This window comes from Bos indicus, chromosome 21, assembly GCF_029378745.1.
Source record: "Bos indicus isolate NIAB-ARS_2022 breed Sahiwal x Tharparkar chromosome 21, NIAB-ARS_B.indTharparkar_mat_pri_1.0, whole genome shotgun sequence".
In the NCBI taxonomy this organism is placed as follows: Eukaryota; Metazoa; Chordata; class Mammalia; order Artiodactyla; family Bovidae; genus Bos; species Bos indicus.
In genome coordinates, this window is record NC_091780.1 from 65,100,344 (window position 1) to 65,120,683 (window position 20,340).

Sequence of the window (20,340 nt, forward strand, 5' to 3'; positions counted from 1 at the left end):
AAAGGACTGGTGAGACAGTATCCTTAGCCACGGTCCAACCTGAATCTCAAATTGAGGGGAAGAAATCAAAAGATACTTGGTTAAGGATGATATTTCATTATGTCCACTGGAAGTGTTAACTACCAAATGTAGTTCTCAGGCTACGTTAATAGAAGTAGAGGTGCGGACGGAGGGAGCTTATAGTCCTGCTCTGCTCCACCATGAACTGGTGTTACTTCACCATGAACATCAGGACCAGATCTGAGTGCCACATGGCGTCTGTAATGAGGACAGCACCCAAAGCGGTGAGAAGTCTGAAAGCAGCTCTAATATGTGGAGCAGTTGAAGAAGCAGCAAGAGATACATACGTGGAGAGAAAAAGTGAAGGGGCATGAGCACAGTTTTCAGATCTCTGAAGGGCTCCTTCTCCGTGTGGAAGGGAAATCTTACTTTTTCTGTGAAGCCCGGAGAACAGAACTAGGAATACTGCATGGATACTACAATCAAGAAGATTTAAACTCCATAAAAGAAAGAACTGTTTTACGAGGATCCTATGGACGACTGTGTTGCTTTGTGAGCCCACGAGCCAGCTGGCCATTTGGTAAGCGTCCTGGGAAGGACATCCTGTCTCTGAGTAGAGGTTTGGATGTGTGAGACCTCACGTGAGGCCTTGGCCAGCCTGTAGACCCTGCAGGTTTCAGACCCAGATGAGCTCGTGGGTTAGGAAGACTGTTGCCCACCATCAGCTTCTTTCTCTGTAAAGGACTCTTGACTGTTCTTGCTCAGAGGCCTCAGAAACACGTTAGACAGTATTTGGAGTTGCAAGGCCTTCCTTGAAGAGGACAGGAAATCACTCCCACTTGTTGCTGCACTCCTCAAAATAAAACATGTGCAAATGTAATTGTGGACTCTGACACACACACACAAAGTGACCTTTTAAAATAAGTTTAACCTTCAGTACTTGTCTAGATTAGTCCTGCCAAAGCTTGGAGAATTCGTTTTAAAATAAAGCATGTAAGGACACAGGTTGAAACGTAACAGAGAGAAACAACACAAACCTTACAGACACTGACCAAGGAAAACGGTGTGACTGTATTAATATCACACGCATAGGCTTCAAGGCAGGAAGTGTTGCTGAAGATAAAGGGCCTATTTAATGATAAAAAGCATCAATTGAAAAAAATATAACAATCTTAAATCTATAGGCTCTAATATGTCTTCAAAATATATAAAGCAAAAATGGGCAGTTCTAAAGGAAGAAATAGAAGAATCCAAAAGCCATGTTGGCGATTCTGATGACACCTGCAAGAAACTGAATAAGAGACATAGAAAATTTGAAGAGCGTGATTGACCAACTTGACCTAATTTACATTTATGGAAACTGTAAGCAGTCCCAGTAGAATATACAGTCTCTTCAAGTGCACATTGAGCATTAACCAAAATAGACTACATTCTAGGCCACAACGCCAATCTCAACACGTGTAATAGGATTAAAATCATACGGAGGTTTTCTTTGATCACAGAGGAACTAAACAGTATACTATTAAATAATCCATGATACCAAAAGAAAAAAGAATTCACAATATAAATTACCAAGTATTTTGGACAGAACAATAGTGAAACTGCAATGTAGCAAAATTTGTGGGATGAAAAGCATATAGGGAAATGTATAGTTAGAAATCAGAGAAGGCAATGGCACCCCGCTCCAGTACTCTTGCCTGGAAAATCCCATGGACGGAGGAGCCTGGTAGGCTGCAGTCCATGGGGTCGCTAAGAGTCAGACACGACTGAGCGGCTTCACTTTCACTTTTCACTTTCATGCACTGGAGAAGGAAATGGCAACCCACTCCAGTGTTCTTGCCTTGAGAATCCCAGGACGGGGGAGCGTTATGGGCTGCCGTCTCTGGGGTTGCACAGAGTCGGACATGACTGAAGCGACTTAGCAGCAGCAGCATAGTTAGAAATTCGAATTTTGGAAAAAGAATGAAAAGTCAGTGACCCAAGCTTCTATCTCAAGAAGCTAGGGGAAAAAAAACAAACCAGCAAAAATAGAAGGAAAAATTAAAACCTAAAATTTAATGAAATAGAAAGCAGATACACAATAGAGAAAAAGCAAAATATTTTTGTTGTTTTTTGAAGAGTCTAGGTAGACCTCCATGTATATGGTCACATGATTTATGACAAAGGTACCATTGTACTTCGTGGGCTAAAGATGGTCTTTTCAATGGATGACACCAGAACAATCAGATATCAATAAAAAAAAAAAAAAAAAAGAAAACTTTACCCCATCTCATGCTACACCCCCAAATTAATTCGAGGTCAACCTAAATATGAAAAGTGAATCAGTAAAGTATCTACAAGAAGATTCATGAAAATATCTTCATCATATTGAGGGGAAAATACAGGAAAGCATCTTTATAACCTGGAACAGGACACAAAAAACATTAACTGTAAAAAAAAAAAAAAAGAATTTGGACTTCTTTAAAGTTAAGGAGTTTTCTTTATTAAAAGGCACCATTAAAAGAGGGCAGACTAGGAGAAGGGGTATGTGTGTGTGTGTATGAATGTGACAAAGGACTCATGAAGAATATATACAGAACTCCTACAACCGAAAATGAAAAAGGCAGACAGCCTCTTAAAAATGAGCAAAAAGACTTGAACAAGAGTTTCACAAAAGGAAAAAAACAACAGTGGAAACAAGACACGGCAGACGAGCCCATGGGAGTTGCTCTGTGTCACTGTTCATCAGGGAGACGCGAGTGAAAACCGCCGAGTACTTATACACACCACGCAGACTGAAGTGTAAAGGCTGAAGCTGAACGGGTGCCACCTGTGCTGAGGATGCAGGGCAGCTGGAGTTCCCATTCGTGCTGGCGGAGGTGTCAGTCAGTACTGCCTCTTTGAAGAACGGTTTGCCAAATCCTAGCAAAACTCAATATACACCTACCCTATAACCTACTCTTGGGTAACATACCCAAGAGAAATGAGCACCTGTGTGCACTAAAAGACCTATGTGAAAATACTCACAGCAGTTTTACTCCTAATAGCCAACAGCTGGAAATGATGGGCAAGTCCATCAACAGGAGAATGGATAAGTTATTTATGGTATATCAAAAAAGAGAATGTTATTAGCAGTCAAAAAAACCTGAATTCTTACTGATGCGGTGACACAGGTGAATTTCATAGATACCACATGGAATGAAAGACCATCGAGAAAAAGTGTGTGCTGTATGAATCCACTTCTGTGTCGTTCCAGAACAGGAGAAAGTAGCTGATGGTGGCACTCAGAAGTGTGGGCATCTCTGGGGAGGAGTGTGTGAAATGAAGCTGATCCACACCCTTAAGTGGCCTTGCAGTAACGTGCGTGCTGTAAGCAGGTAAACAAAGGGATGGAGCCACTCTAGGCACAGAGCGTTCTAAGCGTCAGCCCCGAGACCTGTCCGTCAGTTAGTGAACACTGACCAGCTCGCGGCAGACGGTCAAGTGCCGTGTCGGCTGTGTGTCATCACACGTATGTCCAAAACACATTGCGTGGACTCTCCTTTCTTAGAAGGCAGTTGGGATGTTTCAGAATAGATGTTTTCAAATAGAAAATACCAGATGTTTCAATGACCATGTCCATTGATCCAGAAGTTCTGCTTATAGGAATGTTCACACTGATATATCCACAAGGATATTCAGTCCAGCATAATTTATAATATTTTCATTTTATATATGAAGAAGGTAATGTCAGTAACTTTTCCAAGGTTATTCAACTGCAAAGTAATAAAGCCAGCATTTTACTCCTGAGCCATTTGACTCAAAACCCGCTGCCTAGTAATTGTACCCACTATGGTAGTTGTATTCAAAACAACCCCCTGTGGGCTGTGTTTGGCTAGCAGATATGTAACTGGGTGAGCAGCCTTTAGACTCTATGCTCTAGGTGTAAGGGCCTCCCTTGTGTCTTAGACGGTGAAGGATCTGCCTGCAATACAGGAGACCCGGATTCGATCCCTGACTTGAGAACATCCCTGGAGAAGAGAATGGCTACCTTCTCTAGTATTCTTGCCCGGAGACTTCCATAGACAGAGGAGGCTGGCAGGCTATGGTCCTGGGTCGCAAAGAGCCGGTCACGATTGAGTGACTATCACTTCACTTTACTTCCAGGAATAGATGGGACAGAGTTGGCCACCCAAGAGCTGCAGAGGAGAGGCCAGCCATATGCCTCAGAGAACCCTTAGAACTTCTAGAATGGCTTTATCACTCTCTCCCAGTCTAATATTGAAAGTCTCTAAAAATAGAGCATTGGTTCCTAAGGCTTTAGGAGGTTAGAGCTAAGACCAAAGAAGGAATTATAGGAAGAAAGATTTCAACTCATGATGCTGGCAGTCAGAAGCAGCACAGTCCTAGGTTACAAGCTTGGCTTCTAAATTCAGTTCTCCTGTTATGTACCATGTAATTCGGACAAGTCACTTATTCTCCCTGGGCCTCAGTTTTCCTGCCTGTAAAAAGGGAGGATTGAATTAAATACAAGCTGGAATCAAGATTGCCAGGAGAAATACCAATAATCTCAGACATGCAGATGACACCACCCTTATGGCAGAAAGTGAAGAAGAACTAAAGAGCCTGTTGATGAAAGTGAAAGAAGAGTGAAAAAGTTGGCTTAAAGCTCAACATTCAAAAAACTAAGATCGTGGCATCCAGTCCCATCACTTCATGGCAAATAGATGAGGAAACAGTGGCTGACTAATTTTCTGGGCTCCAAAATCACTGCAGATGGTGATTGCAGCCATGAAATTAAAAGACACTTGCTCCTTGCAAGTTACGACCAACCTAGACAGCATATTAAGAAGCAGAGACATTACTTTGTCAACAAAGGTCCATCTAGTCAAGGCTATGGTTTTTCCAGTAGTCATGTATGGGTGTGAGGGTTGGACTGTAAAGAAAGGTGAGCACCAAAGAACTGATGCTTTTGAACTGTGGTGTTGGAGAAGCCTCTTGAGAGTCCCTTGGACTGCAAGGAGATCCAACCAATCCATCCGAAAGGAGATCAGTCCTGGGTGTTCATTGGAAGAACTGATGCTGAAGCTGAAACTCCAATACTTTGGCCACCTGATGCGGAGAGCTGACTCATTTGAAAAGACCCTGATGCTGGGAAAGATTGAAGGCAAGAGGAGAAGGGGACGACAGGATGAGATGGTTGGATGGCATCACCAACTCAAGGGACATGGGTTTAGGTGGACTCCGGGAGTTGGTGATGGACAGGGAGGCCTGGCGTACTGCGATTCGTGGGGTTGCAAAGAGTCAGACACGATTGAGCGACTGAACTGAAGTGAATTAGATATTCTGTCTGGTCTCTGAGTTCCTTAAGCCAGTACTTTTGGCCACACTGTTCCTGTATTCCAGATAGGCATCCACCACCCCCAGTTCCCAATGCCACTAAGTTCCCCTCCAAGAACACAGCCAACCAGAGATTTCAAACCATAGGTTCTAAATCTCACTTCCCTACGTCCTCTCCTTGGGTGCCTGAAGAGTCTCATTTTTTATCTGCTTCAGTATCCCACAGCCATTCTTGATACGACGTGGTTTCCAGACCTCCTTCCATTTAGAACGTGGCCCTCTGTGTCCACTAACGGTGCAGCACCAAAGCCACTTGAACATAGGCTTTCTGGGTGGAAAGGAGAGGGTCTTATCTCCCTCATGCTGGCCACTGCACTGCGACTGTTGTGCCCTCTGAAGAGCCATGTTAACCACAGGTCACTGTGCTTCTTATCACGCGTGTAACCACAAAACCTCCAGCCCTTTTTCTGATGATCTAAAGCTGAACCCAGAGAGAGAACCACCCCAGGAACCTGGTATAGGTGTTGGCCCACACTGTGCTGTCAGTGTGTAACAAGTAAGTTATGAAACAGTTGTGTTTCCGTAGCTAATTTAGTACATGTGCTTCTCTCGCACCCTCTCTCTCTTGCTCACTCTCTCTCTTCGCTGTAGGACAACCCAGCCTGCCTTCCACATGGCTTAGGCTTGGAGGAAAACGGTATTGCCCAGTGTGCTCTGGCCTTGCTTTACCCAGCAGCGCAGCAGGGTAGGGCAGTAAACCTGAGCTCTCGTCTTAGCAGCCCAGCAGCGTGCAGGGTGTCCTTCAGATCTCGGAATCTTCCTGAGCCCACCTTCCTGACCAGAGGCAGGCTTCCCTTGTGGCTTAGCAGGTAAAGAATCCACCTGCAATTCGGGAGACCTGGGTTCGATCCCTGGGTTGGGAAGATCCCCTGGAGAAGGGAAAGGCTACCCACTCTGGTGTTCTGGCCTGGAGAACTCTGCAAAGAGCTGGGCACGACTGAGCGACAGTAGACTGAGCTGCCTCCAATTTCAGATCACAAAACCCTGGAGCCTGAAAGCCAGAGGAGAGCTGAGCACCCATGTCGTACCCTCCTAAGGCGGGATCTCCGACAGCAGGCTGTCCAGCCTCATCCAGATGCCACTTGCATGTTTCCGTCTCTAAGGACTGAATATTTCTCAGTTAACACTTGCTGGCAAATTGCTGTGTGGTAGCAGCTGTGTTAAGCGGCTTCATGTGCATAATTTCCCCCCCATTTCCTACCGCCCTCCTCTGGCAACCATCCATCTGTTCTCTGTATCCATGAGAACATACGAGATAGAGCGTATGGTATTTGTCTTTCTCTGTCTGACTTCTTTTCCTTAGCGTAATGCCCTTGAGATCCATCCATGTTGTCATAAATGGCGAGGTTGCATTCTTTTCATGGCTAAATAATATTTCATCGTGTATACAGTATACCACAGTTTCCGTATCTATCCATACGTCAGTGGACGCTTGGATTATTCCGTATCTTGGCTATTTTTAAATGCTGCTCCTGTGAACGCGGGGCGTGTGTGTGTTGGACTTGGTGGTGGCGGTTTGGTCACTAAGTCGTGTCTGACTCCTGTGACTCCATGGATTGTAGCCGCCGGGCTCCTCTGTCCATGGCATTTCCCAGGTAAAAATAGTATTTTCGTTTTCTTGGGGGTAAATACCCAAAAGCGAAATTGCAGGATCATGTGATAGTTCTATTTTTAGCTTTTTGAGGAACCTCCGTACTGTTTTCTAATAGTGGCTATACCAATTTGCATTCCTACCAACAGTGCACAAGGGTTCCTTTTTCTCCACATCTTCGCCAACACTTCGTTTCTTCTCTTTTAGATAATAGCCATTCTGACGTGTGTGGGATGATGACCCCTTGGGGTTTGGTTTGTGTCTCCCTGATCACTGCCAGTGTTTACCATCTCTTTATGTATCTGTTAGCCGTATTGGTCCCTTATCAGATACATGATTTGCAGTCACTTGGTCCCACTCAGCAGATTGCCTTCTCATTCTGTTGGTGGCGTCCTTTGCGTGTAGCTTTTTAGTTTGATATAGTCCCGCTTGTTTTGCTTTGCTTTTGTTGCTCTTGTTTTTGTATCAGTTTCAAAAAAATCGCCACCAAGACCTGTGTCAAGGAGCTTGTCACTTAGATTCTCTTCTAGGAGCTTTATGGTTTCAGATCACAAGAATATGGAGATTAAACAACATGCTGCTGAAGTGGATTGAAGGACAGATCAAGAGAGAGACTTTTAAATGCCTGGACACAAGCAGAAATGGGAGTATAACCTAACAGAACTTGTGAGATGCAGCAGAAGCAGTTCTCAATGGTACTGCTAAGCTCATAGCAGAAAGGCCTGCCTCAAGAAGCAAGGAAAGTCTCAAACAGCCTAACTACACGCAGGGCACTGGGAAAAGATGACCAAAACAAGCCCAAAGTTTGTAGAATGAAGGAAGCGACGATGATTAGAGCAGAAATAGAGACTAAAAAGACAACAGAGAAGAGCAGTGAGACTAAGAACTGGTTCTTTGAAAAGATAAACAAAACTGACAAGCCTTTAGCCAGACTCACCAAAGAAAAGTGCAATCCTTATCAGAATTCCAATGGCATTTTCCATAGGACCCACTCCAGTACTCTTGCCTGGAAAATCCCATGGACGGAGGGCCTGGTGGGCTGTAGTCCATGGGGTCGCTAAGAGTCGGACACGACTGAGTGACTTCACCTTCACTTTTCACTTTCATGCATTGGAGAAGGAAATGGCAACCCACTCCGGTGTTCTTGCCTGGAGAATCCCAGGGATGGGGGAGCCTCGTGGGCTGCCGTTTATGGGGTCGCACAGAGTCAAACATGACGGAAGTGACTTAGCAGCAGCAGCAGCAGGATAATACTACAGTTTGTACAGAACCACAAAAGACCCCCATGGCGAAAGCGATCTTGAGAAAGAACAACAAAGCTGGAGGCATCACACGCCCTCATTTCAAACTATATTACAAAACTGTAGTAATTTAAACAGCATGAGATTGTCATAAAAGCAGAAATCAGTGGAGCAGAATAGAGAACCCGGTCATAAACCCACACAGATATGGTTTATTAGTTTATGACAAAAGGAGTCAAGAACGTACAGCGGGGAAAGGGCATCCTGTTCAATAAACGGTGCTGAGGAAGCTGAACAGCCACATGGGAAAGAGTGAGGAGTCGTCCTTTAACAACCCTTTGGTTAACGCATTCTAGACTATGCAGAGAGCTACAGGAGCATAAATACGAATTAGGAAAGACTCGCCCTTAAGAATCTTTATATCTATAAGTCTTGATGAGATATGTGTTACAGCGTGACCTCTGCAGTAACCCCATTAGGTAGGTCGAGCCAGGATGACTATCCCTGTTTCACAGTTGCAGAAACTGAGCCCCGGGGTGCTGCCTGGGGTGACAGGGCCAGGACCCCGGAAGCCAACTCCCAGCTCAGGCCGTGACCACACAGCTTTATCAGTTAAATGAAATAACTGGTTTTCAGACCCTCGCTGTTCTGCTGCTCGTGTTGAAGAGCTGCCTGGCCAAGCTACCCCTTCTTCTGACGCATCCACGTCCCCCTGTCCCCTGGTAGCCCCAGGGACACGGTGTCCTTGCCCTACAGCAGCTCTCTCCAGCTCACTTACCTTTTATTTATTTACATGTATTTCTCTCTCTTTTCCTTTTCAGGTTGTGATCAATTATTCAATCGTGAAAGGGCTGAAGTACAATCAGGCAACGCCAACCTTCCACCAGTGGCGAGATGCCCGCCAGGTCTACGGTTTAAACTTTGCAAGTAAGGAAGAGGCGACCACGTTCTCCAACGCCATGCTGTTTGCCCTGAACATCATGAATTCCCAGGAAGGCGGTAAGTGGGGCTTTGTCTGGCCTGGCGCCCAGACCCTCCCTCCCCTGCCTCCGCGCTCCCACGGCTCTGGCTTCCGGGGTGTCCTCGACTGCAGCTGTGCTGAGCTGACGTCTGGTGGATTTGCAGAGAAAACTGCTGCCTAACTCTAGATACGAAGCGCTATTAACAGTTTGAACGAGAAGAGAGGCCTCGGCATCGCCCCTGCCCTTGGAGCGGGCGCTGGCTGTACCGTGTGCCCGAAACCGGGCGTCCAGGTGGGCACCTTGGTCGCCTGCTTTCCACATCCTCAGCGCGCATTTGGCAGAGTTTGGAGGGAACAAGCAAAACTGTGCTCTTGGATTCAGTCCTTCCTAAGCTTAACGTAGTGTTACTGAACACTTGCTGTGTGTTGGAAACTGTCTGGGGCAAAACAGGTCAGAAGTGAATCGATGGAGCCTGTTGACTCACGGCATTTGGTATCCAAGAGAAGAAGGATGGACCTGTGAACCACTAGAGATAACATGTTGCGATAGGGGCGTTAATAAGGTGTGAGCAGGGCAGGGGCTTCAGGAGCATGGAAAGGAAAAGAAGGGACTATCCAGCTGGACTTCGAGCGGTGGTGACATTTGAGCTGGAGTTTTGACAGGCAGGGAGCTAACGAGATGAGGGAGTGGGCATCCTAGGCAGAGGGAACGGCAGATACAAAGGCTCCTGGGCCTGAAAGCCCAGCCTGTGCGTGGAGGAGAGCGTGCAGTGTCTCTGGGGCCCGAGGTGCCAAAGGAAGGAGGCTGGATGTGAAGTTGGAAGGTGGCAGGGGTTGCACAAGGAGAGGCTTCAGCCAACCTGGGAGACTCGGGGTGTAGACAGCGGGGTGGGGGCGGAGAGAGGGGCCAACAGGAGCGTCTGCAGGGTGGGCAAAGCAGAGACACAGAAACACATGTGGCTCTTCTGGGCGGTCTGCAGCGTCAGCTTCCGCGGGAGGACAGGGCCCTCCGGGGAGTTGGCATCTTAGAGGCCAGCAACATCCTGCGCTTGGCTGGAGGACTCAGTGTCGGTGGGCATGGCAGTGTGGGGCTGGGCCCGGGGCACCCTGCTAGCCTTGAGTCCAGCACACGTCGCTTTGTTTTTCTGTGTCTGGGTTTCTTTTCTGTAAGACGGGTGATGAGGAGCTGTTTTTATGTGTGTGTGTGCTCAGTCTCTTCAGTCGTGTCCGACTCTTGCGACCCCAGGGACTGTAGCCCGCCAGGCTCCTCTGTCCATGGCATTCTCCAGGCAAGAAAACTGGAGTGGGTTGCCATTTCCTCCTCCAGGGGATCTTCCCAACTCAGGGATTGAACCCTCATCTCTGGCATCTGCTGCATTGCAGGCAGATTCTTCACCCACTGAGCCACCTGGGAAGCCTGATTCTATGTTTAAATGAACTCAAATATAAGATGTTAGTGGGCCGCCTGACGTGTTAATCTCCCAGTATTACTATTCGTGAGTATTATTACTGTCATTGCTGCTGCCAGAGTTAAGGCAGGAAATGGGGAGCCATGGTACTTAGAAGCTGCAGGGAGATGCCTTTTAAATAACTGTTGTGCCTTATAGATCCAAGCTTTGGGCCCTAACTTAAACCCTCGGAGAATTTGTAAATAATGAGTGTGTTTAGAGTATGCTTCCTGCAGGTCATACGCAGAACCAGCACTGGTAGAGTTCTTTCCCACTATGCAAAGACTGCAAGGTTTGTGGATCCTCTGCTGAGAATGGGGGCTGCATGGTGAGGGACCACAGCGGTACTGAGTGACGAGTGCAGTGCCTGAAACATTGGAGGTCCCAAATAAACATTGATTAAACCATCTTTTTTCCACCCGAGAGCCTTGAGCCTCAAGGTAGAGTGAGCTGAGTTTAAGGTTTCCAATCTGAGCGGCCTCACTTGCCCCAGGATGAGAGAGTTTAGCTTTATTTTATCTCTCTATATATAGATACATTAAGGTGGGGAAAAGGTTTTCATTTAATCAGATGGCTGGCTCAAAGCAACTACTATTGACTTTATTAACTTCACAGCAGAATCACAAAGAAATCAGCTAATCCGAGCCTCATTTTCAGATAGAGATCTGTGATCAGTATAAAAAATAACTCTTGCCAGGTAGTAAGTCACCTTGGAACCCCGATCCCCTCTGGGTGGAACGCGGTCCTTGTCGGTGTGGGTGGGTATGTGCTCACGTTGACGGGGGCCTGACCTGAGACTCTGCTCATGAGTAGTCGTCCCTCCTGGCTCACTGGCCTTTGGAGGCCAAGAGCTGGGCCCCTGCGGACAGAGCGTTTCCTTCCCGTGTGTGTGGCCTGCTGTACCTTACAGACGCCTGAAGCGTGAGCTCCGTGAGCTTGTACAAAGGCGTCTGTGGGACCCCGACAGAGGCCACACCCCTCCAGCCCAGCCAGGGCTTCAGCTTCTGTGACAGCCGAGCACCTTTACCTGTGTTTGAGCTTCACGTAAGTGGGTCGTACAACGCGGACGTCGGCGTCTGATTCTTGTCCTTGACCTCACGTCTGAGGCACCCGCCCCCTGGCCCATGTGTGTCCGCGGCCAGCCCTGTCCCTGTGGAGCACGCTCCGGGGTGTGGCTGTGTCTCCTTGCCCAGTTGTGCAGCCCCTGGAGCCTGGGCAGGACCCGGGCAGCCTCCCCACCACCTGCCACTGGCCTCCCGCTGCAGATAATTGTGACGTTTCTATCACATGCCCTGCATTGGAAAGTGCTGTCCCGCCGTCCTTGGTGGGAGCCGTTCGCAGTACAGCGGACCCTTGAACAGCACAGCTCTGAACTGGGTGTCCGCTGACACGCGGCTGCTGTTCCATGAGTACATCTCTGGGTCTGCGTGATCCGCGGCTGGTCCTGTGTGCGGGTGTGGAGCCGAATGTGTGGTTACCCGCAGGTTGTCACCTCTGCAGACCAGAGCCCGACCCCCACGGGGCTCAGGGCTCAGCCGTGGTGAGAAGAGTGTGTGCCTGGAGGCACCAGAGTCTTGTATCGAGTCTCCGCTCTGCCGCCTGTGGCCCTGGGATAACAAGCCCTACTTCCTAGGGCTGACATGGAGATTCAGTGCGAGTGTTTATAGAGCACTTAGCGTGCAGTGCCTCGTGTGTGAGAAGAGTGTGAGTAATACTGGTTCTTCTTTCCACCTGCGGTCTCGCTGAATTTGCTTGTCTTTAGGTTTCAGCATCCTTGTTTGTAAAATGGGGTCAGAAGTCCCACTTAAATGGGTGGAGGAGAGGATTCAGTTGCCCAGCGCAGGGCCGGGCGTCTGGTAATCAACCACCTCTGCCCCTTCCAGTCCTCACTGGCATGTCCTATTCTGAGCCGGGCATCCAGGGCCCGGGCTCATAGACCGTGGACTCTCTGAGCTGCAGGGTCCAGCCGCATCTCCCACCCCCACCCTTGTGCGTGAGGGCACTGCTACACATGAGCATGAGTGGCGCCCGCGTGCCCTTGTGCGTGAGGCGCAGCCCTGTGCGTGAGCGGGCTCAGTGTTTCTGGGTTTCTGGGTACCAAGTGGCGGGTGTGCTGAGGGGGGTTCAGAGCAGGGCTCCTTGTGATTGGGCGGATGGCAGAGATAATGATTATGGTAGTAAGAACATCTGCACCTTCTCACAGCCCAGGACGTGTGTGTGTGTGTGTGTGTGTGTGTGTGTGTGTTTTAACCAGAATCTTCTCCCACGTGCCCCTTCCAGCTGCTTCTTGGGCAAAGACTCCCGCTAACTGGGCAGCCTGGGGGTGGGCCTTCACTGGCCGAGGAGGTGCTCCCGAATGCCCTGCTTTTTTTTCCTGCAGGTGTCAGGCCAGCTTCTGTGACACACGTTTACCCAGATGGCGAGTGGGGGCTAAAGGGAAACATGTCTGCCGCAGCCCTCTGGTGGAACTGAGACTCGTATTTAGGGCCCCTGGTTTGAAATCCAGGGTTTTTTCTACAGCTCTGCACTGCCTCAGGAGGTCAGAGAGGAGGGTCAGCCAGCTGTGGGCCCAGCCTGACCCCACAGCTCTGGGCAGTCGTCTCCCTTTGGGGACCACAAGGGCTTGAGCAGGGTGGTCGGCATGGCTCGTGGCACGTTACCGCCACAACAGACAAAGGACCACGGTCGTGGGTCTCGGTGGTCGGCGTGGCTCCTGGCGCGTTACCGGCACAGCAGACAAAGGACCACGGTCGTGGGTCTCGGTGGTCGGCATGGCTCCTGGTGCGTTACCGCCACAGCAGACAAAGGACCACGGTCGTGGGTCTCGGTGGTCGGCATGGCTCCTGGCGCGTTACCGCCACAGCAGACAAAGGACCACGGTCGTGGGTCTCGGTGGTCGGCGTGGCTCCTGGCGCGTTACCGCCACAGCAGACAAAGGACCACGGTCGTGGGTCTCGGTGGTTGGCGTGGCTCCTGGCGCGTTACCGCCACAGCAGACAAAGGACCACGGTCGTGGGTCTCGGTGGTCGGCGTGGCTCCTGGCGCGTTACCGGCACAGCAGACAAAGGACCACGGTCGTGGGTCTCGGTGGTCGGCGTGGCTCCTGGCGCGTTACCGCCACAGCAGACAAAGGACCACGGTCGTGGGTCTCGGTGGTCGGCGTGGCTCCTGGCGCGTTACCGGCACAGCAGACAAAGGACCACGGTCGTGGGTCTCGGTGGTCGGCGTGGCTCCTGGCGCGTTACCGGCACAGCAGACAAAGGACCACGGTCGTGGGTCTCGGTGGTCGGCGTGGCTCCTGGCGCGTTACCGCCACAGCAGACAAAGGACCACGGTCGTGGGTCTCGGTGTCGGGGGTCTTCATCGTCCCGACTCCGCGCTGCCAGTACCCTTACCTGGCTTCCTTCGCTGCCACCCTCCGTGGGCGCCCACCAGCGTCTGGTTAAAGCTGCCTGTTATCAGCCAGGGGAGCCGTGTTTATGGGCTGTACTTTGCCTCCAGGCCCGCCTGGGCTTCCCTCCCTTCCTCAGTTCGTTCTCTGTGCAGACATCAGTTTAGGGTTAGGGTTACAGCCCTGATAAAGACAACTGCTTCTGCGTGCGTCCATGTGAACCTGCTTCTGACTGTAAACAGGCCACTTTTTGGGGCCCCCGGTCTCCCCATCTCTGAAACTAGGGATACAGACTTGGTCAAGATCTCTGCAAGTCCTTCTCGCGCTCCTGGTTTAGGTTTTAGGTGCACTGTCTGGACAGAGTGCATGCCAGTTCACTCCTTACAGACGTGTCCCTGTGGCCAATGCTCAGAGCAGGGAAAGCCCAGAGAAGAAACTGGAATGGTGGAATGTCCCTCTCTACCTCCCGGAGGACCTGGCACCTCCGGGAGATAGGCTCCTTCCTCACCCATAGTCCTTGTTTATTACTGAAAAATAGAAAATACCAACGAGCACACACAAAATTCCACACTTGGAGCTGTGTTCCCAGGGGAGAGGTCAGGATCAGCTCCCCCCACAGATAGGCCATCAAACCTCAGTTAGGACTCCCCCAGCCTTAGCTTCTCCGCCTGTAAAATGGGTGGCCAGGCTGATCTTAGACGGGATCCTGAGAAGTGAAGTTGCTCAGTCGTCTGCGACTCTTTGCGACCCCATGGACTGTAGCCTACCAGGCTTTTCCATCCATGGGATTTTCCAAGCAAGAGTAATGGAGTGGGTTGCCATTTTCTTCTCCAGGGGATCTTCCCGACCCGGGGATCAAACCCAGGTCTCCCGCATTGCAGGCAGACCTCTGAGCCACCAGAGAAGCCCACACATGGGTGCGCAGCAAAGCGCGGTACGCGTGGCAGGAGTTGTGAAGACTGGCCTGTCTCGAGCAGGAGGTGGCACCTTGGCACCCCCCGGCTCAGGGTGAGAGAGGAGCATCCTGAGGGCCTTGGCACAGGCTGAGACGCAGGGGTACCTCGTGGGGTTGGTGGCTGCTGCTGTTGGGGGGCAGGAGCTTGCCTGTTAGAGGCAGCTCTGTTTCCAGTTCAGGGTTGAGCACAGGGACTCTCAAACGGGGTATGTTGTGGAGTTCCGGGGCTCACCAGGCACATCCGGCCCTCACCTGACACAGCCAGAACAGCTCCACTGTATCTCTTGGGGCTCTGCAGAAAAAGAGGAGAAACCCTGGGGGCGTGGTGCACTCCACGCTGGCACGTCTCTCAGAATCTAGCGCTGCAGCCTTTTCTTACCTGGTTTATTCCACGGTGACATCACTGGTACCTTTCAAGCTGGTGATGGACATTCTCCTAGTCTTTCCAATGTCCGTGTCCTTAACCGATGCCCAGCGTGGCGTCATTCCCAGTGGGCAGGCGCCCAGGCCGGGGCCTCTCCCGAAGAGTGAGGCCCAGAGCCCTTTCCTCCTGTGTCCCACCTCTTAGCTTCCTGGAGTGGGGCTGGATCCTGCTTTTTGTAAACCTCTTTTCTTCTGAAAATTATCTAAAGTAAAAGAAATACTGAGCTGTCTTCTTCCTGCGGAAGCCGTGGGCACTTTCTATCCCCACCCCACCCCAAGGATCGCTGGGGACACCCACTCCCTCCTGGCAGCTCTGCTCCTGGCGGCTCCCCATGCCCGCTCCTGCCTGCCCCCTGGCGGCCACTTCCCGCACACCAGCCCCCGGGGCGCCCTACCGCCCACACCCCCAGTGACTCATCAGGGCGCCTTCCCCAGATCCCTGCCTGGTGTCCCTTCCTGTCCCCACACGTCCAGCCCCACCCGCCCTCAGGGAACCTTGCTCTGCCGACAGAGCTGTTTCCAGCCTGGACATGGCAGGGCTCCCTGTCCTCCCCCGCGCTCCGTCGTGATAGGTAGTGCTCCCTGCCGTGTCCTGTTTGTCTCTGACCCTCAAACCCAGCCCACCGTCTTAGCTGAAAGGCTCTGGCTGTACCCACCAGGTTAGGTGAGCACACGCAGGGTCTTGCTGGTCCAGAGACCCCCAGGCTCACGTGTGTTCTCTCACTTTTCCCTCCCCTCCCTCCCTGCCTGGGGCCGTCTCCCACTTGTTGACCTGCATTGTTGACCTGCATTCCGTGCACTTGGTTTGAGCCCGAGATTGGTTCATCTAGACTGTGAGCCCATCAAGGGCAGGTGCCCTGAAGCAGGGCCGACGGGTCCCAGGTGTCCGGGGGAGGGTGAGCTTGTGGCGCCTGTCTGTCTGCCTGCCTGTCTGTGCCCCACGGGCCCCTCCTAACGCCACGCCATCCTCTGCCGACCAAGACGCCATCGCTGGACCAGCAGCCTGTGGAAGCGGGCGCGAGGCGAGGGGTGCTATCTGTGGTTGAGGACACGGCAAATGAAACTGTCTCACACAGAAATCGCACCCATCTCCTCGGCCCGCCTTGCACCACGCAGACGGGCAGCAGAGGCATCTTCCCAGCCGGCAGCCATGTCCTCACCGAACTCCAGCTGCCGTGGCCTGTGTGTGCACATCGGACGTGGCACAGAGTCAGATGGGGCTGGGTTCCAGCACTGCTTGTGCTGCAGGTAACCCTCGGGCAAGTCATTGGGCCTTCCTGAGACTCAGTTTGTCCATCTGTACAATGGGTTTCCCACACCCACCTCACAGGGCTGTTGTGACAAAGGCATGAGGTGTTGTTTGTGCAAGTTTCTTGTCACTTGAAAATGACTAACAATTTAAAGTCACTCTTCATTCCTTTTTTAATATTTGAAAAGTTACCTAACCAATGTATCAACGTCTTTAGTGATCCCTTGGGACATACGGGGCCGGCAGGGCAGCTTGGACTGGGGTGGTGAGTCCACTCAAGGGTCCGAGGAGAGGCTCTGTCTGACCCCGGGGTCTCCCTCTGCTCCAGGTAGGACTTCATAGCCCTCGTGGGCCCCTCACGTCTGAGCCCCCACTGGCAGCCTGCTACCACCATCACCTTCCCGTCAGGAATTCCTGTCTGTGCGCGGCTCCCACCCTGGAGGAGGAGGACCCCTTCCACCAGCCCCGGGGTTGTCTCCCTAACACTATTGGAGGGGTTTCTTTGGGGCTTTTCGTTTTCCGTAGATCTGGCCTGGGCACCACAAGCCCAGTTAGGGCTCGAAAAGGGTCTTTTACAGAGGCTGCCTCACAGGTGCCCGCCCACCTAGTACTTGTTGAGTTGAGGTGTGGTAAGCAGCCTGTGGTCCACACAGGTGACTGACGTGTGACACAGACTCCGGAGGCAGGGGACGGAGTGCCAGTCCCATGCCCCAAGCCCTGTCACACAAAGAGCCTGTGAAAACTTGAGCAAGCCGTCTCATCACCCCGAGACTCGGTTTCCTCATTTTCAAAGTAGATGTAAAACCGCCTGCAGAGTTTCTGTAAGACTTGAATTGTGGCATAGACGGAATGTGGTTTGTGAGCTGTGAAGCAGCCTGAGAATACAAATTGTCATGCTTGTTCCTGGAGCAACCCTGTCCCAAGACTTCCTCCTGGGTCTCAGCCCTCGCTAGGACAGGAAGAGGCCTGGCACCCCAGGGCCGGCCCACCCCGTCTCACTGGGTCCCCACGGCAGCCTCTAGAGGCTGTCAGGGACATCTTAGGAATCCTTGTCCCTGCCTGAAGGTTGAAGGTTCACAGCAGTGATTCGCCTGAGGCCACCCTCGTGAGTGACAGAGACCCCAGTGAGCTGGCAGCCTCCGTGTTTCTGAGCCATAGCCCAGCTTGACTGTAGACTGGTTTTTAACGTGTACTTGGCCGCACTGGGCCGTGGTTGCAGCGTGTGGAGTCTTCTTGGCAGCGCGCGGCCTCTCTGGTTGCAGCACACAGGCTTAGTTGCCCTGTAGCACGTGGGATCTTAGTTCCTGGACCAGGGGTCAGATCCATGTCTCCTGCATTGGAAGGCGGATTCTTGACCCTCTGGACCACGAGGGACGTCCCCGTGGGTTATTATGGACATTTAACCTGGCCCATCTTTATAGCCAGATACTTACATCTCCTGGTATAAGTCAAAAACTAGATAGCAGCCATTTTCTTTTTTCTCACTTGGCATACTTAATTCCCTAAAGAATGATGATTTCACAGGTCAGCGTTCTGCCAACTTTAGCTCACATTAGATAAGAGCCAGCTCAGATATTTTCGTAAGTGACCATCCCAGGGACTCAAGAACCCAAGTTCGGAACTTGGGTTGCAACCTGTGGCTCCTAGAGTGGACAGGGTGTGAGCATTTGAGGCCCCGCCCCCGCCCGCTTGTCAGCTGCCTGCCTTCATTCATGATTTATTCATTCAGCAGACACCTGGGTTCTCACAGCAGACACCTACTTGATTTACCTGTTTCTGCGCTTAGCCGAGATACATCTGTTCTCCACCCACAAGCAGATTGATCTTTGCACATCTCGGTCAGGCCGGGTCAGCCTTGCTCAGGACTCTCCAGGGACTTACAGTCTTACCCAGCATCAAATTCAAACCCTGACTGAGGCCTGCCTGGGCCTCACTGGCCCTGGCTGCCTTGCTCAAGCGTTCCCGCCCCATTCCCTCTCCCACGGACCTACTTCCGATCGCAGGGGCCTTCTGGCCTCCACCCCGACTGTGCCACGTGCTTCTTTACCCTGTGGCCCCTCCGCCCGGACTGCTCTTCCTGCGAGTAGCCGTGGCTCCTTCCCTGGTGCCTCTGCTCACGACACCCCGTCAGGGAGGCAGCACCGCCACAGCTGGCCCATCAGCTCTTTCCTGCTGTGGTCTGCCTGTTACATGTTGCCTGTCTCTCCTCTCGAGAACCTGGGTCCAGGGCAACTGTCCATGTCCACGGCTGCCTCCCCGGTGCCGTTTTTGTGATGGAGGAAGGACCGGGCATGTACCTGGCCTGTTCCGTTCCGGGCCGTGCACCAGTGCCCAGAGGGGACTACAGAGCTCAGTCAGGCGGGGAAGAGGGACTAGAAGGCACAGCATGGCCAGTGCTGGGACAGAGTGAGGAGAGGCCCAGCCCGTGGGGACCTTTCTAGAGCTTAAAGGATGGCGAGAAGTTTACCAGTGGAGGAGAGGGCAGTTGAGAGAAGCTGCCTAGCAGAGGCTTGAAACCTCTCTGCACTGAGCTCACAAGAGCAGTTCCCATCCTGGTGGGTGTGGGGGATCTATCGGTGAGGTTTATGAAAGTCGGTCAGTTCAGTCGTTCAGTTGCATCCAACTCTGTGACTGCATGGACTGCAACACACCAGGCTTCCTTGTCCTCCACCATTTCCCGGAGTTTGTTCAAACTTGTGTCCATTGAGTCAGTGATGCCATCCAACTGTCTCATCCTTTGTCGCCCACTTCTCCTCCTGCCCTCAATCTTTCCCATTATCAGGATCTTTTCCAGTGAGTCAGCTCTTGGCATCAGGTATCTTCAGAGGTGAAAAATTGCATCCTGATACCCTGCCCTGGAGCCTGCCTCTTGCCAGGGCTTAGAGGGAGGGTCCTTGCGGGTTCCCAGCTGCCTGCTGCGACCTGAGGGCCTTCAGCGCTGCCTCTCCAGCTACTACGCAGCAGTGGCTGCAGCCCGCGGCTCCTAAGTAGACTTAGCAATGGTTTGCCCGGCCAACCGGCCTGGGTCACTCCCTGTCCATGGATAGCACCCTGTCTGTCTCCCAGCTTCAGAGGAACACAGCACAGACAGGTGTTGCTGAAGGAATCCAGCTCAGCCACCGCTGAGGTGGGTGAGTTGGGGCCTCCCAACTGTGTCCTGACCCATTGTGTGGGGTGGTGATAAGAGCCTGTCCGGTGTTTGGGGGAAGTACACGCAGCGATGCGGAGGCTTAAACGCGGCGTATGTCTCTGCTCAAAGTGCTCGCCCTCCAGCAGGGGCGCACTCAGACACCTACCAACTGTCCTAAAAAAGCGGCCTGGGGCCTCGTAGGCAGGGCTTCAAGAAGGCTCTGAGCAGGCCTCAGGGTGGCAGGCCAGTGGGGCAGAGGTGGAAACGGGCCACACCACAGGCAGAGGAACCGCCAGAGAGAGGTGGGAAGACAGGCACATCTGGGGAACGCAGGTGATCTACAGCAGAGGTTAGGAGAGCGGGTCACAGGGCCTTGGGTGCGGTCAGGATCTCCTGTCCTGGGCTAGTGCATGGTGGAGCTGCAGGAGACCTGCAGGCTGGGTCCTTCCAGTCCTGGCCCGTATGTCGTAAAAGCCCACTCCCATTTTACATAGCTGTTCCTCTTTGCCTGTTGGGAATTACTTCCCCTCCAGTAAAACTGATGTTCCAGAGGGTGATACGTGCCCTCTTGTTTCTGCATGTATCTCAGTGCC

The 20,340-nt window shown here is 51.8% G+C and overlaps 1 protein-coding gene across 16 annotated transcripts in view; it reads left to right on the forward strand.

Annotated features, from left to right (window-relative positions):
* Nucleotides 1-20,340, forward strand: part of EVL (Enah/Vasp-like) — a 108,710-nt gene that overhangs the window by 60,234 nt on the left and 28,136 nt on the right. For all 16 annotated transcript variants that reach the window (XR_011562706.1, XM_070775709.1, XM_070775702.1 and 13 more), the window contains exon 3: nt 9,012-9,189. Coding sequence is in view for 15 of the 16 variants with exons in the window: in XM_070775709.1 (XP_070631810.1) it covers nt 9,012-9,189 (178 nt within the window). In the remaining variant the exon portion in view is untranslated. The remainder of the gene's footprint in view (nt 1-9,011; nt 9,190-20,340) is intronic.